The sequence below is a fragment of the Pezoporus wallicus genome, unplaced genomic scaffold (assembly GCF_028554395.1).
Source record: "Pezoporus wallicus isolate ANWC-B61680 ecotype Strahan unplaced genomic scaffold, APGP_CSIRO_Pwel_v1 contig_227, whole genome shotgun sequence".
Taxonomy (NCBI): Eukaryota; Metazoa; Chordata; class Aves; order Psittaciformes; family Psittacidae; genus Pezoporus; species Pezoporus wallicus.
Genome location: NW_026635704.1, coordinates 9,236,371 through 9,252,511, shown reverse-complemented (window position 1 = coordinate 9,252,511; position 16,141 = coordinate 9,236,371). Strand labels below are relative to the sequence as shown.

The 16,141-nt window shown below is 41.3% G+C and overlaps 1 protein-coding gene across 3 annotated transcripts; it reads right to left on the bottom strand.

Moving 5' to 3' along the window:
* Positions 1–4,573: 4,573 nt before the first annotated feature.
* On the bottom strand, positions 4,574–15,174 carry RIOK3 (RIO kinase 3). Of its 3 annotated transcripts, none has more exons than XM_057397617.1 (13): positions 15,105–15,174; positions 13,937–14,058; positions 12,923–13,068; positions 12,690–12,794; positions 12,039–12,148; positions 11,260–11,403; positions 10,246–10,373; positions 9,028–9,216; positions 8,395–8,554; positions 7,320–7,400; positions 7,142–7,231; positions 6,615–6,722; positions 4,574–4,991 (listed from the first exon to the last, which is right to left on the bottom strand). In XM_057397617.1, the coding sequence occupies exons 1-13, from the start codon at positions 15,159–15,161 to the stop codon at positions 4,890–4,892; spliced, it is 1,542 nt and encodes a 513-aa protein (XP_057253600.1). In that variant the 5' UTR covers positions 15,162–15,174; the 3' UTR covers positions 4,574–4,889. The 3 variants fall into 3 exon arrangements, with proteins under 3 accessions (XP_057253600.1, XP_057253601.1, XP_057253602.1); XM_057397618.1 differs by lacking the exon at positions 15,105–15,174 and adding an exon at positions 14,603–14,726; XM_057397619.1 differs by lacking the exon at positions 6,615–6,722.
* Between the last annotated feature and the right edge of the window lie 967 nt (positions 15,175–16,141).

Here is a 16,141-nt window from a genome sequence, read left to right as displayed (position 1 = left end):
GTAAACAAGTCTACAGCCTTACTAGAATTGTAAATACTTAGTGACTTTTAGTATCAATATAGATAGAAAATGAAGGCAACACTCCTAATCTTTGTGATATGAGAAGACAGCAAGGACAGACCTCTTCAAAGGTTATTCATGTGGGAAACTGGCATTGAAATACTGGTTACAAGTGATTAAAGATACACTGGAAATTAAGCTATTTTAGAGTAGCAAAAAAAAAAACACGGAGAATTTAGATTACAGTTTCTTTCAAGTGCAGTCTTAACAACCAGCTTCTGCATAGTTACATCACACCTGCACTGAGATGTAGTGTTTCCTGACAGACAGATGTAAGAAATCTTATTTCAACAGAACCTCAAAACATAAGCAAAGCACTATGGTTTACAAAGAGAAAGGATACCAATAATTCTGAACAGAGAGCAACAGCAAGAAACACATTCCAAAAATACTCTCCCATCTCCAAACATGCCACTGCCAGTGACCATGCCACACATGGCAAATCGTAACATTTATACAGGGAAGAAATCCTGAGCATGTCAATTCTGTGAATAGTAAGGTCACAAAATGGTTATGGGAATGAAGACTGTGGAATACATCCGCATCTATATAAGCCTCATGACAGACTATGGATCTTTTAGCTATAATGAGCTTAATACTCAGAAGCCCGTAGTAATATTAAAGACAAATGCATTTAAAAGAACCAAAGCCAAGAAATTAAAAGCAAAGTGCCCATTCAGGTCTCAGCCACAAGTGAAGCTACAAGTATTAGTTTTTATAAGTATACAGAGAAATGAAGCCAACAGTGAAGCGACAAAGTTTGGCAGTAATGCTGGGACATTCGAAATTGAAACAAAAAGTGCTGACTGAAAAATCCCAGAAGACCTTACAGCAGCAAAAGTAAAAGCAGCTGAAATTCAACCTACCATACCTACGTTGAGGCACTTCAGAACAATACTGCTGTCTCTACTCAAGATGCCAGGTCCTGAACCAGGCCCCCAGCAGCAACACCTCACACCACAGCAGTCTCACAAAATCATAGATGGTTTGGTTTGGAAGGGACCTTAAAACTCATCTGTCAAGGGCACGGGCAAGGCACCTTTCACCAGACCTGGGTGCTCAAAGCGCCGTCCAGCCTAGGCTTGAACACTTCCAGGGATGTGGCAGCCACAGCTTCTCTGAGCAACCTGTGCCAGCGTCTCACCACCCCCGTTGTAAGGAACTTTTTCCTTATATCTAACCTAACCAGGCCCACGCTCAGCAGCCCAGGGAAGAGGTCAGAACCAAACCCACGCATGAGAACCTCCACACCGCTCTGTCAGAGGGGCAGCAGAGCAGCAGCGAGAAAGGCTGAGGCAACAGGCCTGAAGCCGCGGCGGCGCCGCCTGCAGAGCCCCGCGAGGCATGGCGGGGCCTCATCGAAGAAGACGCAGTTGACGGGGTTGGCCTTCTCGAAGTGCACGGGCCGCGCGCACAGCGCCAGGTAGCAACCGCCCTCCGCGGCCCTCGCCCTCCCGTCTGCTCCTTCCCCTCCTCCCGCCGCCTCTTCCTCGCCCGGCGGCGGCGGCTCGCGGCTCATGGCGGCGGCGGCACCAGTCACCCAAGCACCGGCGGCCACCGGCGAGCCCTCCCGGATCGGCCGCTTCCTGTTTACACTCCCCTCGCCCGTGACGCGGGACCGCCCGCCTTAAAGGCGCCGCGCACTCAGGCGCCGCGCCGGGCGCTTCCCACGCGGGCCTCGTGATACGGCACCCGCCCCGCTGGTCTCCTCGCGGCGCCCGTTCGCCGGCACCGAGCTGCTTCGCAGTTCTGCTTCGGTGAGTCTGTGCTCCAGCACGGGAACGGGCGCTATCCGTACTGCTTTGGCACATGAAACCGCTATGGACTGGCTAGCTGGAAAGGGAAATTATATCCTGAAATAGCCCTTGTGTCAGGAACAGTATTAATAGAATAGTGGGAATGTTGGTAAAATGTTTGAGCTATTCAGCCTGGAGAAGGCTCAGGGGAGACCTTACAGCAGCCTTCCAGTACCTAAAGAGGGCCTACAAGAAATACGGAGAGGGACTCTTCATCACAGACTGTAGCAATAGGTTTAAACTGAAAAAGGGAAGATTCAGAGTAGATATTAGGAAAAAATTTCTTCCCTGGCTCAGAGACACTGGTACAGGTTGCCCAGAGTTGTGGCTGCCCCCTCCCTGGCAGTAATCAAGGCCAGGTTGGATGGGGCTTGGACCAACCTGGTGTAATAGAAGTCATCCCTGCCGTGGCCCGGGAGATTGGGACTGGATGATCTTTAAGGTCTCTTCCCACCCAAACCATTCTGTGATTCTATGAAAACCTTGTTTAAGTTGAAGTCTGGGCTGGTCCTCAGCATTTGCATTTCTTGTATTTTAGCTGGACAATAAACCAGCTAACGGGGTTTACCGGTTGATGCTCTGGCTAATGCCTTAGTTCAGTAGTTGCAAAACCTACAGTATAATTTAGAAGTCATATTGTCAAGTTGTATTTGCTTATTAGTTTAGAAATGGAAATAAAAACTAAAGGGGAAAATGAAAAAAGCCTGAGATCATCATACCAATTTAGAAGTTTTCAGATTAGACCAGAGTGACACCACTTAGTACAGGAGAAACTGAAGTATCAGATACTAACATGGTATAATGTGAACAACTGCTTGCTAAGTTGCAACCCAGTTAGTCCAACTGGGACATCAGACAAGAGAAACCAATGTCACGATAAGGACTTACCACAAGTTATTTGTTCTGCAGGGCCCTTCTGCATCATTGAAAAAATCTATGCTAACTAGACAAGTATTTCTGCAGCATTTAAAGTACCTTAAAGTTTTTCAATCTTTACAAAATAATACTAATCATAATAAAAAAAATATAATCTTTTGCATTTTAGCCAAAAGGTAGTTAATCCAAGGCCAAAATTTAAGGAATTCTACTGACCTTTAACCTTCTACTTCCCAACAGGACAGCAAGCACTTTCTGCAATTGCAATAGGAATATTAAGATTGAAATTGAGGTACACAGGGTGAAGGGGATGGGGTGCCTCGGTTTGAACTGACACCCCAAAAAACACATTCCTCTCACTTCTGTCCTCTCTCCTCACTTGATGCAAAAATCCTTAACAATGAGCATCTTTCCTAGACAAGCGTGTTGTAAGGTACTAGCAACTGCTTTGTATTTTTTTCTCTAAGAAATTAAACTTGTAATAAGCCTAGGATAGGACTGTCCACTTCACTTAAAAGCCACCTCTGAAGGAGAAGAATTTATTATATTTGGCAGCAGCAGCTTTTAAGTCTTCCTGAAGGGCTTTGATAACTGTAGCATCTTCCTCTCAGTACTTACTCTGTTCTTTCCCTGATACTTTTACTTTGGGCAACTGTTTCACTGAACAATCTGGAATGGACTTAAGTCTCCAAAAGACCCAAGTTCCTTAATTTCAAAAGCAAGGGGTAAGTGCAAGACAACTGTCTCATCTAGAAAGGGGAAGAGTATCCAAGTACTGGGATGAAATTGGCATAAACATCAAGGCTGTTTACTGTTTATGTAGGTGTTAGGATGCATTAGTGCAGTCCTACCCTAACACACTGAGGAATCCTTGAAGGCCTGTACCATGCCAAGAACCATGCAAGAATACCACCACAAAATGTTTTTACTTCACCATCAGTTTTCCAACAAAAAAAGAAGAAAAAAGTATCATTTTCACAGCACACTGTGAGAATGCCACTGTAACCACACTATATTCTGCTCCTGATAAAGAGCAGCAGCAGAAACAGTCATCAGTTAAAAAGAAGCTGATCAGAATTTCTTAGCTGCAAACCATCCCACTACATCAGTTCATCTTTAAGTGCACTGGAGAGAAACATTGCTAGGTTTTTAGAACCTGCTTAAAAAAAAAAAAAAAAAAAAAGGACTGACATTAAGAATAAAAGCATGAAAAAGACAAGAATGAGTATTTCTTTTGTAAGCAAAAGCTTCATTTAAAAATAACAATGATCAACATTTAGTTTTCATAGTCTGTGATTATCTTTATGGCAAGAATGGTTGATGATCTATCCAGAATTCCAGTTTAGAGATAGGAATATTATCAAGAATTGACTACTTGGAACCATCTGTATATCAAGAATGAAGCTAACTGATCTCACTGGGCTATGCAACTTGAATGCAGCCCTCAGCATTTCATCACCAAGGAAGTCCTCTGCTGGTTGAATTCAGAACTGTTTCTCTTGTAACACCCAGTTGTATTCACAGATACGATCAGAGCCACATTCCATGTACTTCAAATTAAAAGGTCCAGACTTTTGCATTTATAAACAAAGTGGTTTGTTAAATAAACATTTTCATATAACTGCAGTGCATAGTTTTCATTTTGCCCTTGACGGAGAAGGATGAAAGATTCACCCACACTGTGTCCACACACAATTTTTAGTTTTACAAGTAGCGATAGGAAAAAAAGAGGGACTGTCCTAGTGTGCCTTCCCACTAAGTATTTTAGACTATCTAGATGATTTTTAAAGATGGGGTTGTTTTTTGTTTATTTGGTTTTGGTGGGTTTTTTTGTTTTTAAAAAACTAGAACATATAAGCTCTCAATCACGTAAAATATGACCGCCTTGGCTACATTCGTCTAATGAAACTGGGCAGTTGGTGAAGTTGTCAGACTGTCTGAAGAGGTAGTGAGGTCCATTCTCACAGTGCCAGCCTGACGTGTGGGCTAAGTTAAAACATAAAACCACTGAGGCATCACCATACGCTCGCTGTGTTTTCCATTTTGGCATTCGCAGTCAACCACACTCTCTTGACACGAGTAGTTGGCATTTACCACTGCACCAACATAGAAGCAGTAAACTTGTGTTTTGTTACAGTAGCAGCTATACAGTCAGTGCTATTCATCATATATAGGTGGATCTCCACTGCTCGAAAACCTCGACAGTTTCTTTCCATGATTTTGCACATGATCTTCATTCCTCTTCTCCAAGGCTTCAATCTAGACAGACAAAAATAAATCCATGCTGAAATCATAAAACCATGCCTGCACCAGAATGGTTCTAAGTTGTGTTGAAAGGTAGCTTGAGGTGACTGATCAGGTATAGACAGTACTGCCACTTCAAAAACTTGGTCACGTGTAGGGAGCAACATACTTTGGAAGTACAGCTGGAAACATCTATTTTCAGCAAGTTCCTAAAAACAGCAGCACTCCTTTATAGTTTCTCATGCTATGTAACTGAAATCAGAATCATAGAATGGTTTGGGTTGGAAGGGACCTTAAAGATCATGCAGCTCCAAACCTGCCATGGGCAACCACTAGACAGGTTGCTCAAAGCCACATCAAGCCTGGCCTTGAACACTGCCAGTTGCAGGGAGGACTGAATGATTCTTAAGACTTCAGCTGTATTCCCCAGACTTTTTCCAACTCTGAACACCTCTACTGTAACTCAGCCAATCCACCAGCACTGGAGAAATTTCAAATAATACCAACGTTACAAATCCACTGTAATAATTTTTAGTGGTGAAAGCTGAAGGGAGTTATACTCCAATGTTTTGTACAGTCAAAGTAACACAGTACAGTAGTTTATTCTGATCTTGTTATGTTTGGATTACTTCCTCTTATACTCCAGGGGAGATAATTTTAGTTACAGCTAAAGTCAAAGTCTGAAGTTTAAGGCTGGGATGCTCAAATTCACCTTTATGTAAATAGCAGTGTAAAGTCCTTCCCATAAAACTTACATGTACAAAAGATGACACAAAACAACAAAAAAAAAAAACCCACCTCACACCCCAGTGCTCATGACACAGTCAGTGAGGGAACTGGTTTTTGCAGATACATAAGGACTGTGGAACAGTGACACCTGTGTTCCCTTTATCTTTTCCTTACTTTGAGGACCTACCCCAGGAGTTAACTAGTTCCAGATTCCCACCTACTACATGCTGAAACTTACACTATCATTAGGAACTTGTTGCCCTTACTTTAATTAATAAATACAGAATGTTTGATCACGTATTTTTTAAATGTCTGATACTGGGAAACATGCCTTGATGAGTTACAACCAAAATCTGAAAGTTAAAAGCCAAAGATGACCAAAGATTCCTAGTCCATATTTATGTTAGCATGATTCTAGGCTTGAAAATTGAAAACACTCGCAATGTTTTCAATGAAAACATTGAAAACCAGTTAACATTAAAGAAAACTTCTTATGGAAAAATTTGAATTCAAGTCAGTCAAAATCTAAATCATGAAAACTAAGGAGTAGAATTATAATTTTAACCCAGCTTTCCTTTCTCTGCACAGCCTTTAACATATGTAAGGGAAGACAGCAAAGCTAGCTTTTAAACTAAAACGGATCACTAATTTTTTTTTAACACTGAAAGCAATAGTCGTATGCAACATAAAGCCTTTTATACTTGGGAGCAGGGGAAACAGGAAAGGGGGTGGAGACGTCTGTCAATTTGATCTTCTGAAAACATTTGAGCTTTGAAAAAGAGATGCAGAAGGATTGCTGAAATTATACTCACACACACTAATCATACAAACTACATGTGGAAAGTTAAGGTATCAGAACAGCTGCTATGAGCTAACCAAACTGAAATGTTAAGATGCAGAAAGATGTACCTCTTCTTGGAAGTCTACTTCGTTGTCAGCTGTAATATTTAAACCTGAGACAGCGTTGAAGAGTTCACGCTCATTTAGTGCTTCTGCCACACCTCCTTTCTGGAAGAACTAGGCAATAGAAAAAGACACATTAACCGCTGTACTACACTAAAGAAAACATGGATTTCCTTCCTGACATCACAATTACACTATTTAGTCAAAATGACACTTCTGCTTTTGTTGAACTGAAGATAGAAATAAGTGAAAGTTTTAAGTTCTAGTGGTACCATTTCATTCTTGCACACTTTTTTCTCCTTTCAGAGAACAATTAATACAAAAAAATACATGAGTAATCGTATATACATATGATTATACCATATATACGGTCACCATATATATGTCATATTATCTCATATATATATATATATATATATATGGTGACCATTTTTTAACGGAGTTGTATTAGTTGTTTATTAGTTAGCTCCAAATTGATTTTATATTGGATAACATTCTGCGTAAGAGAAGACAGTCAGTTGAAGAGGTCCTACCTGTGAAACATTCCTACAGTCTCTGAACAGAAACTCAAGTCCATGAGGATGGGTTGGCTCCACAGATTGGCTGACATCAATTAGCCACACCTGTAGTCACAGAGAGATAGCAATTCACTTGGTATTAACGTTTCACATTAGATGAAACCTTTCCTTCCCACACTGAGGATAAGCTCACCTTCCCATCATGCCAAAGCATGTTGTATTCACTCAGATCGGCATGGACCAGGTTGCACTCCTTATACAGCTGCTGCATCATCTGCAAGGAATCAAATTAATGAATGAAGTATGCTATATGCCAAATAAATATCTTTTGCATGACTATTTCCCCAGTCACCACCAAATTTATATCTTGGATTTTTTTTCCTCTAAGTCTTCAGTAAAGTTCCATACAGGGAATCACAAATTTGGTAAAATGCCAGCAAACTAAGCTTTTATCACTTAGCTTAGCTTTGGCAAGTCAGAAGAATGAGTCTGGTAAACTCACGTCAGCTCTGCTAACCAGTCCGCATGCATGAGGCAGATAAACACGTTTTCAAAATATACCTGTCCTTCTCACCCCTATCACACAGGAAAGAAGTATCACAGTTTTAGATACTGAATCCTAACTAGTATGCATATTCACTTAGAACATGGCCATGTTGCTCTATTGGTCCCAAGATTTGAGGCACAGACCATCTGTATTATCAAGCTGCTGGGATGGATGGTTGGTTTGTTTAGTCAGTTTGATTTGGTCTATAAAGTAATAGCAAGTGGACAGTTGCAAGTACATGTTTGAAACAATTACAGCAGGTAATAGGAAATTAAAGTATCTACCATAGAATATTCTCTGATTCATTCTCTGATTTCTAGATTTGCTAAAAAGCAGGCTGGGGAGGGGCTATCCACTGGAGAGTGCTTAAGCACTGTAAATTATGTGTTTGGTATGCCCTGACAGACTTCAGAGAACCTTCTAAACCACATATTGCTTCTATAAAAGGAGGACTATTTGCTCATAATTCCTCTGCTGCTAAATATCTGTTTGTCATCAAGTTCCAGCACATCTTCCACTGGAATTAAATTTATTTGGTTTAAGGGCATAATTTTTTATTTATTTTGAGTCACACATTAAACAGCAGCAAAATAAGCCTTTGGACTCTGTATCTTGGAAGTGGTGCAAGCATCCTGAAAAATAAATGCTGATTTGTCCTTTAAGTTATTCCCCTAAAAGAAAACACAACCCAGAACTGGAGGAGAAATCAGCATTGTCTTACATTAAGAATCTGATGGTAGGCCTTTTTCATATCTTCACTACTAAGTGTTACATCCTTTAGTTTAGGAGCTGGGACTTGATCCTGGCCAATGAAAGACATAACCAAGACGTGTTTCTTAAGGAGAACCACTTTAGGACAAGGAATTCCTGCATTTTGCATTCTGTGGATCAGAAAATTGATACTGATTAAGAAAAACAATACAAACCCCCCCAAACCCTACAGTTCTAGTTCCTGCTTGCTCATTTTCAGTCTTAAGAGAGCCGAGTGAGAAACTTGATCCAGAGCCGAAAAGCCATTGAGATAGGCCAACTGAACCCTGGCTAAATATATATATATTTCACAGTATTTCACATAGGAAAAGTTGATTCTTAAAGTCCCAAGTAGATCTAAAAAAATAAAAATCATTTTTACAGCTACAGCCTAACTTCATGGGCTTGTACACTCTGCTACTAAATCACCGGAAATGCTGCCAATTCATTAAACTATAAGAAATCAACAGCTTATTCAATCTGTGCCGGGTTGTACATTATTTAGCCTAAAATCAAATCAAACCTTCTACCCAGATATATTTTCCTTAAAACACAAAACGGGAAACCAACAGGTATTTGACAGCTACACCATTTTTTTCCTTACCTTGTTAAGTTATGCATTTCTTTCTCAGCCCACATACGAATAATCTTTCGTGGATTCAATCTACCAAAGCGGTCTTTAAATCTGTAGTCATCCTTAATGTACTTGTCACGGTTCTTGAATTCATTAAGAGTTGTTTTAAACACTTTGATGGCACATTCTGGAGGTATAACTTTATCTTCAGTTGCACTTCTTATGGAAAAAGTCCAATATATAACAAGGTTAACTATTTACATCTTCACAAGCTAATGCAAGGGTTTCTTTTCTTATTTTTTTTTAATATTTCAAGATAAAGCAATATTTAATATAAAATCTGTTTTCCTATCAAATTTGGAAGCCAATTCTAGTGAAGTTTCTAAGAGCTCTATAATTAAGCTTATATACATATTTGGGTTTTAGCATTTTGATTATATGTTGCTTATCAAATAGGTTCCATCTCCTAATCTGTTAATACTTTATTTAAATGTCATAGCTAAGAAGAGCTCTATTAGTGGATGTACTTGCTTCAAGAAATTGAGTGAAAAAAAATCTTGCATTAAAAAATATAATGGAAGTATCAAAATGTTTGTTAAGCACCACAAAGACATGGTGCATCTTTTCTCCCCACCCCCAACTTACCCCTCTCTTGACATCCCTTGATTACCTGTATTTGGGGTTTATTAGTTCTTTCTGAAACACCACTATTTTGAAGTGATTTAAATGCACTGCCATCACTACCAACATACCACAGTCCTTCCAGCATGGTAGTCTTTAAAACAGGACTCTTGCATGACTTGCAAAGTGAAGAGCATCCCAACACTGTTCTCAAGGTAACCCAAAAGTAAAAACAGCACCTCCACTGAACTGCACAGATGGAGCTGATAATGCAGCAGTTTGCATGGAAAGACAATCTTCAGGCAGCCCAAGATGATCATGACAGCTCTGTACTCTGGGGCAGGTCAGTGGAAAGAGTTCCTCAGAATTTCAAGACTTCCTTCTTACAAAAGAAGTTCATATTTTTCCACAGAAAGTTACAGTGGATTTGTCCCTGTTCATTAAATGGTCTCCACGGTCTCTAAAGTGGGATTTTTTTTACTTTATGGTTGGTACCATTTGGTTTTCAGATTCTTACATTATTATTTGCAAGTACATTAATACAAACTTTAAGTATTTTTGTGGTTTCTTCTTTTAAAACCACCTCTGGTACTTAAAGCTACTGTTAGTAACAAACAATATACTTACTCTCCTCCATATGCATGAAAAACAACAGATTCTTTTCCTGTGCTGATGCAGCCTGTGATGGTCTCCAGCATTCCAGAATTGATCATCTTGTACATAAGTAAACGCGTTTTAGGATCCACTGCTTTCTCCTACAAACAAGAAATGAATAGTCATTAACATAATTCTTTGCTTTACAGTGCATTTAGAGTATTTATACACTGCAAGTGTTCAACTAGGTGGAAAGAATAATGTATTAAGAGCATTCTTTCAATTGACAGAGAGGGGAAAAAACCCAAACAAACAAACCACAACAACAAAACCAAACCAAGCAGATGAAACAAAGCCAAACTGCTCCAGCACTGTCATCTTAAGATTTAATACCCTCAGGTACCACCTTATCAGCTGTGTTGCATATACAGTATTTTAGCAATTCAACATAAAGTACAGACTGTAGCTCAAGAACACTTACTTACAGTGTTTTCAAGAAGTCTTTAGAAATCATAAATCAAAATATCCCAAATATTATATTCTTCGTCTATCAAAAACTATAAAGCAAAACACCCAGATTTCAAGTCCACAGCAGGCATTACCAGAGGCCCTGCTCTAAACTCACCCACAAAGCATATCAACTGACTTCCTAAATTATTAAGTCAGAGTTTATTTGGACACCTCATCTTCCTCAAATTTGCTATGAAAACATATTTGGATCCACATGGTTCAGCTACAGAGGATTAACCCTCTGGATGGTTTCTATAAGCAGTTTCTAGGCAGTTTATTCATTGTAGCTATTCAGAGACAAGTTTAGAAAAACAAAGACAAAATAATGGAAGCAGCTTGATCTTACTTTGAGCTGGTTCTCACAGTAACGCAGCTTAAATAAAGACAGCCTTTTACTAGTAGGAGCTGGCTAATACAATTCTTCCAGTAATGTTTAACTGTTTTACTAAAAATGGAATGTTTCAAGAAATTACTCAGACTGTGTTCAGATATTACATCAGATAAGAAGTATAGAGAAAGACTTGATTAAAAACATACAGCAGTGGAATGCTCCTTCTTTTCATGGAGTCTTGCACTTCGACGCTCCTCAGAGTACGCATGTTGCTTTAAGGCATTGAAGACTTGATTTGACAGCTTTAAGTCCATCCCAATTCCATCCCCAACTTGGAATTCAGGTGCAAACTACAAGTAGAAATAATAGATATTTAAGCACTGTTACTAGCAGACACCAAAAGTTGCCACAAGGAGAAACTTCTCATTCTAATTTGGAAAAAATATGGTAGATTAGGACCCTATGAAAACCACTTTGTGTAATGCTGTCACTCCATTGAAAACTGTACTGCTCCGAACTCAGAACTTGAAGTTCTGCCTAAATTGATATGAGATTACCTAACATCCTGTAAAAATAGCACTTGCGGTATTTCCTTATTTGCAGAAGTTGCACCACTTACATTAAAGAAAACAAAATGTTTACACTATGAAAAGCTGCAAGTTGAACAGTTGACTGAAAATTAGTTCCTTGGCTCATCAGGCAAAACTAATTTTAAGAAGCATAAAACTTAGGTTACACAACAGTTACACTTTTCAAAAATAGCCTTGGTGTTTTATTTGCCAATACCAAACTTGCTGATAGTTGTTTTGCCAAAACAGTTCTGTGCAAGTTCTTGAATCATAGTCATTTACAAACTATTATTAAACAAATTTCCTGCACAACTCAAACTGCATATTTGAATAACTAATCCAAGCATTAATTCTTTCATTGAATTACAGCATTCCAGTTTCACATACAAAGTGAGTTTCCCCAAGTTTTTGCTTACATTTTCCATGCGAGCAGTGTTCTTTCTTCCACATACCACTTCATCATGTTTAGTAGTAATGTCTTTTCCTTTTCCTATGAAGCCCCTTCTAGGTGTAGTAGTAGGTTTATCTAGCAGGAGGAAGAAAAATAAATCAAGCTTTACATATAAAAAAAATTAATCAATGCTCATAAAGGTTCCAGAATGCCCACAAAAGTAACAATTTATTTTTTAAATCGAATAAAAGACTTCAATTGTATGATCTTAATGCAGTCTTCTCTTACCCTAAGCGTGAGAGCCGCTTTTGCTATGTAATGACTTACTTCTGTCTTCTCTGGGGTGTCAGACACACTTTGGGTGTCTTAAAAACAGCAATATTCAGTATATGCGGATACCACAGCCAAATGTACATGACAGATATGCATATCCCAGGAGTACTTGCCACATGCAATAGTTGTTTTGCCAGATTCAGCCACCGAAGCCAGTATACTGGCAGACAGAAACGTGAAGTAACCCACCTAACTACCTGCATAACACCTCCCAGTTATGTGACCTGATTTTACATGAAACTGGAATGTCTTCTTACATTCAAAAAAAAAAAAAGAATTTAATTATGTCATATTCTTATATCTATTAACTGAAGAAAGTGTGGTCTTAAAAACCACCACATACCTGCTCTATAAGGATCATGACGGGTATCCTGCCAATCGACCTCATCCTCTGAGCTGTCACTGTCATAGGGATGCACCTTCCGATAGTTTTCAAAGGATATGGAGACTTGAGAAACAAAAGAAATAAGCATGCCCATGATTATCAGGGGTTTGCTGCTTCCTCACAGCTCTGTCAACTTAAGCAGAATGCCAAGAATACCTCCAAAGCAAAAATATTTCTTCTAATGAGGGTACCTTTGCTATCTCCGTTGATCTTCTTCTCTTCACGCCGAAGCTGTGCATCATATTCCCTGTCAAATTCCATCTGCAGCATCTGAGCTAGCATTAGGTCACTAGAAGTGTCAGTATTTTCTCCTGCAATAAATGGTCCTTCAGCAACACTACGTAAAATTAAACACAAATTTCAAAAGTTAGACACAATAATCTAAACAGGCATACTGCTTTATACGCTTTCATCAAAGACCATTTATACCATTTTCATACAAAAGACTTCATGCAGAGCTGCACAGAAATTAATAGATCTCAACTGTCTGCTCCCCCTCCAAGCCAACACTAAATAGTAATATAGCAGGACTTAATTTCACTTTGCTACACCCTTACAATGCAAATACAACTTAAGCTTCTGGTTGTTTACCATTCTATATGAAGCATTAGGCTCTATTTTTAAGATGCCCTTGAGGAAATAGAAAGAAGGCATACAGGTATATATATATGTGTGCATATTTCATAAACAAACATATAAAAACAAATTTAAAAATAAACAAACTGTTGCTTTGCTTTGTTTCACAGAAAAGGCCATAAACAAAACATGTATGAGTTTAAAACTAGTAAGATCTTGGCCTGTATGTTTAGAACATCCAAGTATTAGGGGGATACAGGTGATGCACTTGACAGTTCTCAAAGTAGTTTTGTACACTGTTAACAAGTCTATGAAATGGAAGAAAAAAAAACTTCAAGCAACAACATTCCTGACAGCATTTCTCAAAATGAGTTTACAGAGACTGGCATAAAGCACCCAAAATAATACAAAGAAAACATCAGGAAAGAAGGAAGTGTGACAGAGAAGAGAATCTACGGAAGAGTTTAACTGGGGAAGCCAACTTCACTGAAAACGACCTGAAGAAACAGAGTTAACAGGTAAAGAATTTACTATATCACAACACATTAAACACGTGGTAGGAGAAAGCACAAGAGATAGAAGATGGCTTCATAACCACAGAAATCACTAATCCAGGACTTAAAACTTACACAACCACTTCAGGAAAAGCAGCATTTTCTTCTTCCAGCTGCAGCTCTTTTGCCAGCTGTTCACTCATTACATCAGCAAAGGAACATGATATTGATGCTGTGTTAGGGGCTCCCCACGGACACTGTGAATGAACAAACATTTTCTTCAAGTAAGCAAGAAGTGCAGTGGCAACACAGTGATCAGGATAATTAGCTATCACTGGCTCTAAAATAAGCTCATGTAATCTTATAAGAGCTTGCCTGCTACAGGTACTTAGGGAAGTATGATGAACTTAACTATGTAAAATTCCTGAAAGAACAGTTTCATAAACTCAAGAAGGAGATCTGTGATTGAAAGCATGTTCATGGTCACTTACTAATGGGGGGAGGGAGTCGGTAAGCGAGAACCCTTTGAGACAGTGGCAAAGTCTTTGCATAAAGTTTGCTTACAGAGTCTATATAGAACCTCTCCTGGAATACCACAACAGTAATGGCTCATGCACGGCGTCCTCCTCCGTTTCTGGAGCAGTGAAAGGACAGCCATCATTAACATCACCTCAAAATCGCAGAAGCATACACACAACTTTGCTTGGAGAGGTGGGGGTTGACGAATGAGGACTCCAAGTTCTGACTCACTGCCTACCGCCTTGATAACCAAATTCACCGGGATCCAATTCCCTGCTTTACCATCAGAGTTTGGCAAGAAGCACATTTATCGGGTTTTAACAGCAGCTCTCTCCGCCAAGGAGATAATCGCTAGCCGCAGCGAACTACGCCATATCTTGTCCAGCGCGGCTCATTACTCGCTTGGGCACTGGAGCCAAACCTTCAGTTTCCCAAATAACTGCAGCCCTGGCTTTACTGACACCGCTCCGCGGAGACCGCGGCCTCAACAGCTCCAAGGGAGGCGGGCGGGAGAAGTGCGGCCGCGAACCGGAGCAACCTGCGTGCCGTCTGCCTGCGCGGGCCAGAGACGGCGCCCGGTGCCCCACCTTGCCTTTCTTCTCCCGATCCGCCTCCCAGGAATGGGACCAGAGGCGGAAAGTCGAGGTGCCGCGGAGCGGACGCGAGGTGCCGGACGCAGCCCCGCGGGCAGCCGCCGCCGCCGCCGCCACCACCACCATTAAGGCCCGGTCGGGCCTGCGCCCTCTTCTCCCCTCCCTATGGCCCTGCCAAGCCCGGCCCTCACCTTGTTCCGCCAGGCAGAGCCCGGCCCGCCGTCGGCGGCAACTCTGACCGAGTCCATCTGCACACGCAAGAGTGGGCGGGAGGGGACAAGAGGGGCTCTCTGTACGCAGCGACACTCCGAACACGAAACCTTCCGGGTTCTCCCCAGTTGCTTCTTCTCGTCACCTGCCGTCAAGCTGCCCATTGGCCGGCGGCTCGGCGCCTCACCCTCCTTTCCGGTGATGTCAGCGGGGCGGGGCGGGGCGGGGCGGGGTTATACCGGCGGGAGCTAAAGCTGGTATATGGCGGCGGGAGGAAAGGCGGGGAGACCTGGCACCTTGGAACGGGGACACCCCCAGGTGTGGTTTCGTTGATACGCTGGAGGGAAGGAATGCCATCCAGAGGGACCTTGACACGCTTGTGAGGTGGGCTGATGCCAACCTCATGAAGTTTAACCATGCCAAGTGCAAGGTCCTACAGCTGGGTCGGAGCAATCCCAGGCACAGCTACAGGTTGGGCAGAGAAGAGATTCAGAGCAGCCCTGAGGAGAAGGACTTGGAGGTGTTGGTCGATGAGAAACTGAACATGAGCCGGCTTCAGTGTGTGCTCGCAGCCCAGAAAGCCAACCGTATCCTGGGCTGCATCAAAAGGAGTGTGACCAGCAGGTCGAAGGAGGTGATCCTGCCCCTCTACTCTGCTCTTGTGAGACATCACCTGGAGTATTGTGTGCAGTTCTGGTGTCCTCAACATAAAAAGGACATGGAACTGTTGGAACAAGTCCAGAGGAGGGCTACAAGGATGATCAGGGGACTGGAGCACCTCCCATATGAAGACAGGCTGAGGAAGCTGGGGCTGTTCAGCCTGCAGAAGAGAAGGCTGCGTGGAGACCTCATAGCAGGCTTCCAGTATCTGAAGGGGGCCTATAGGGATGCTGGAGAGTGACTCTTCATTAGGGACTGTAGTGATAGGACGAGGGGTAATGGGTTAAAACTTAAACAGGGGAAGTTTAGGTTGGATATAAGGAAGAAGTTCTTTACTGTAAGGGTGGTGAGGCACTGG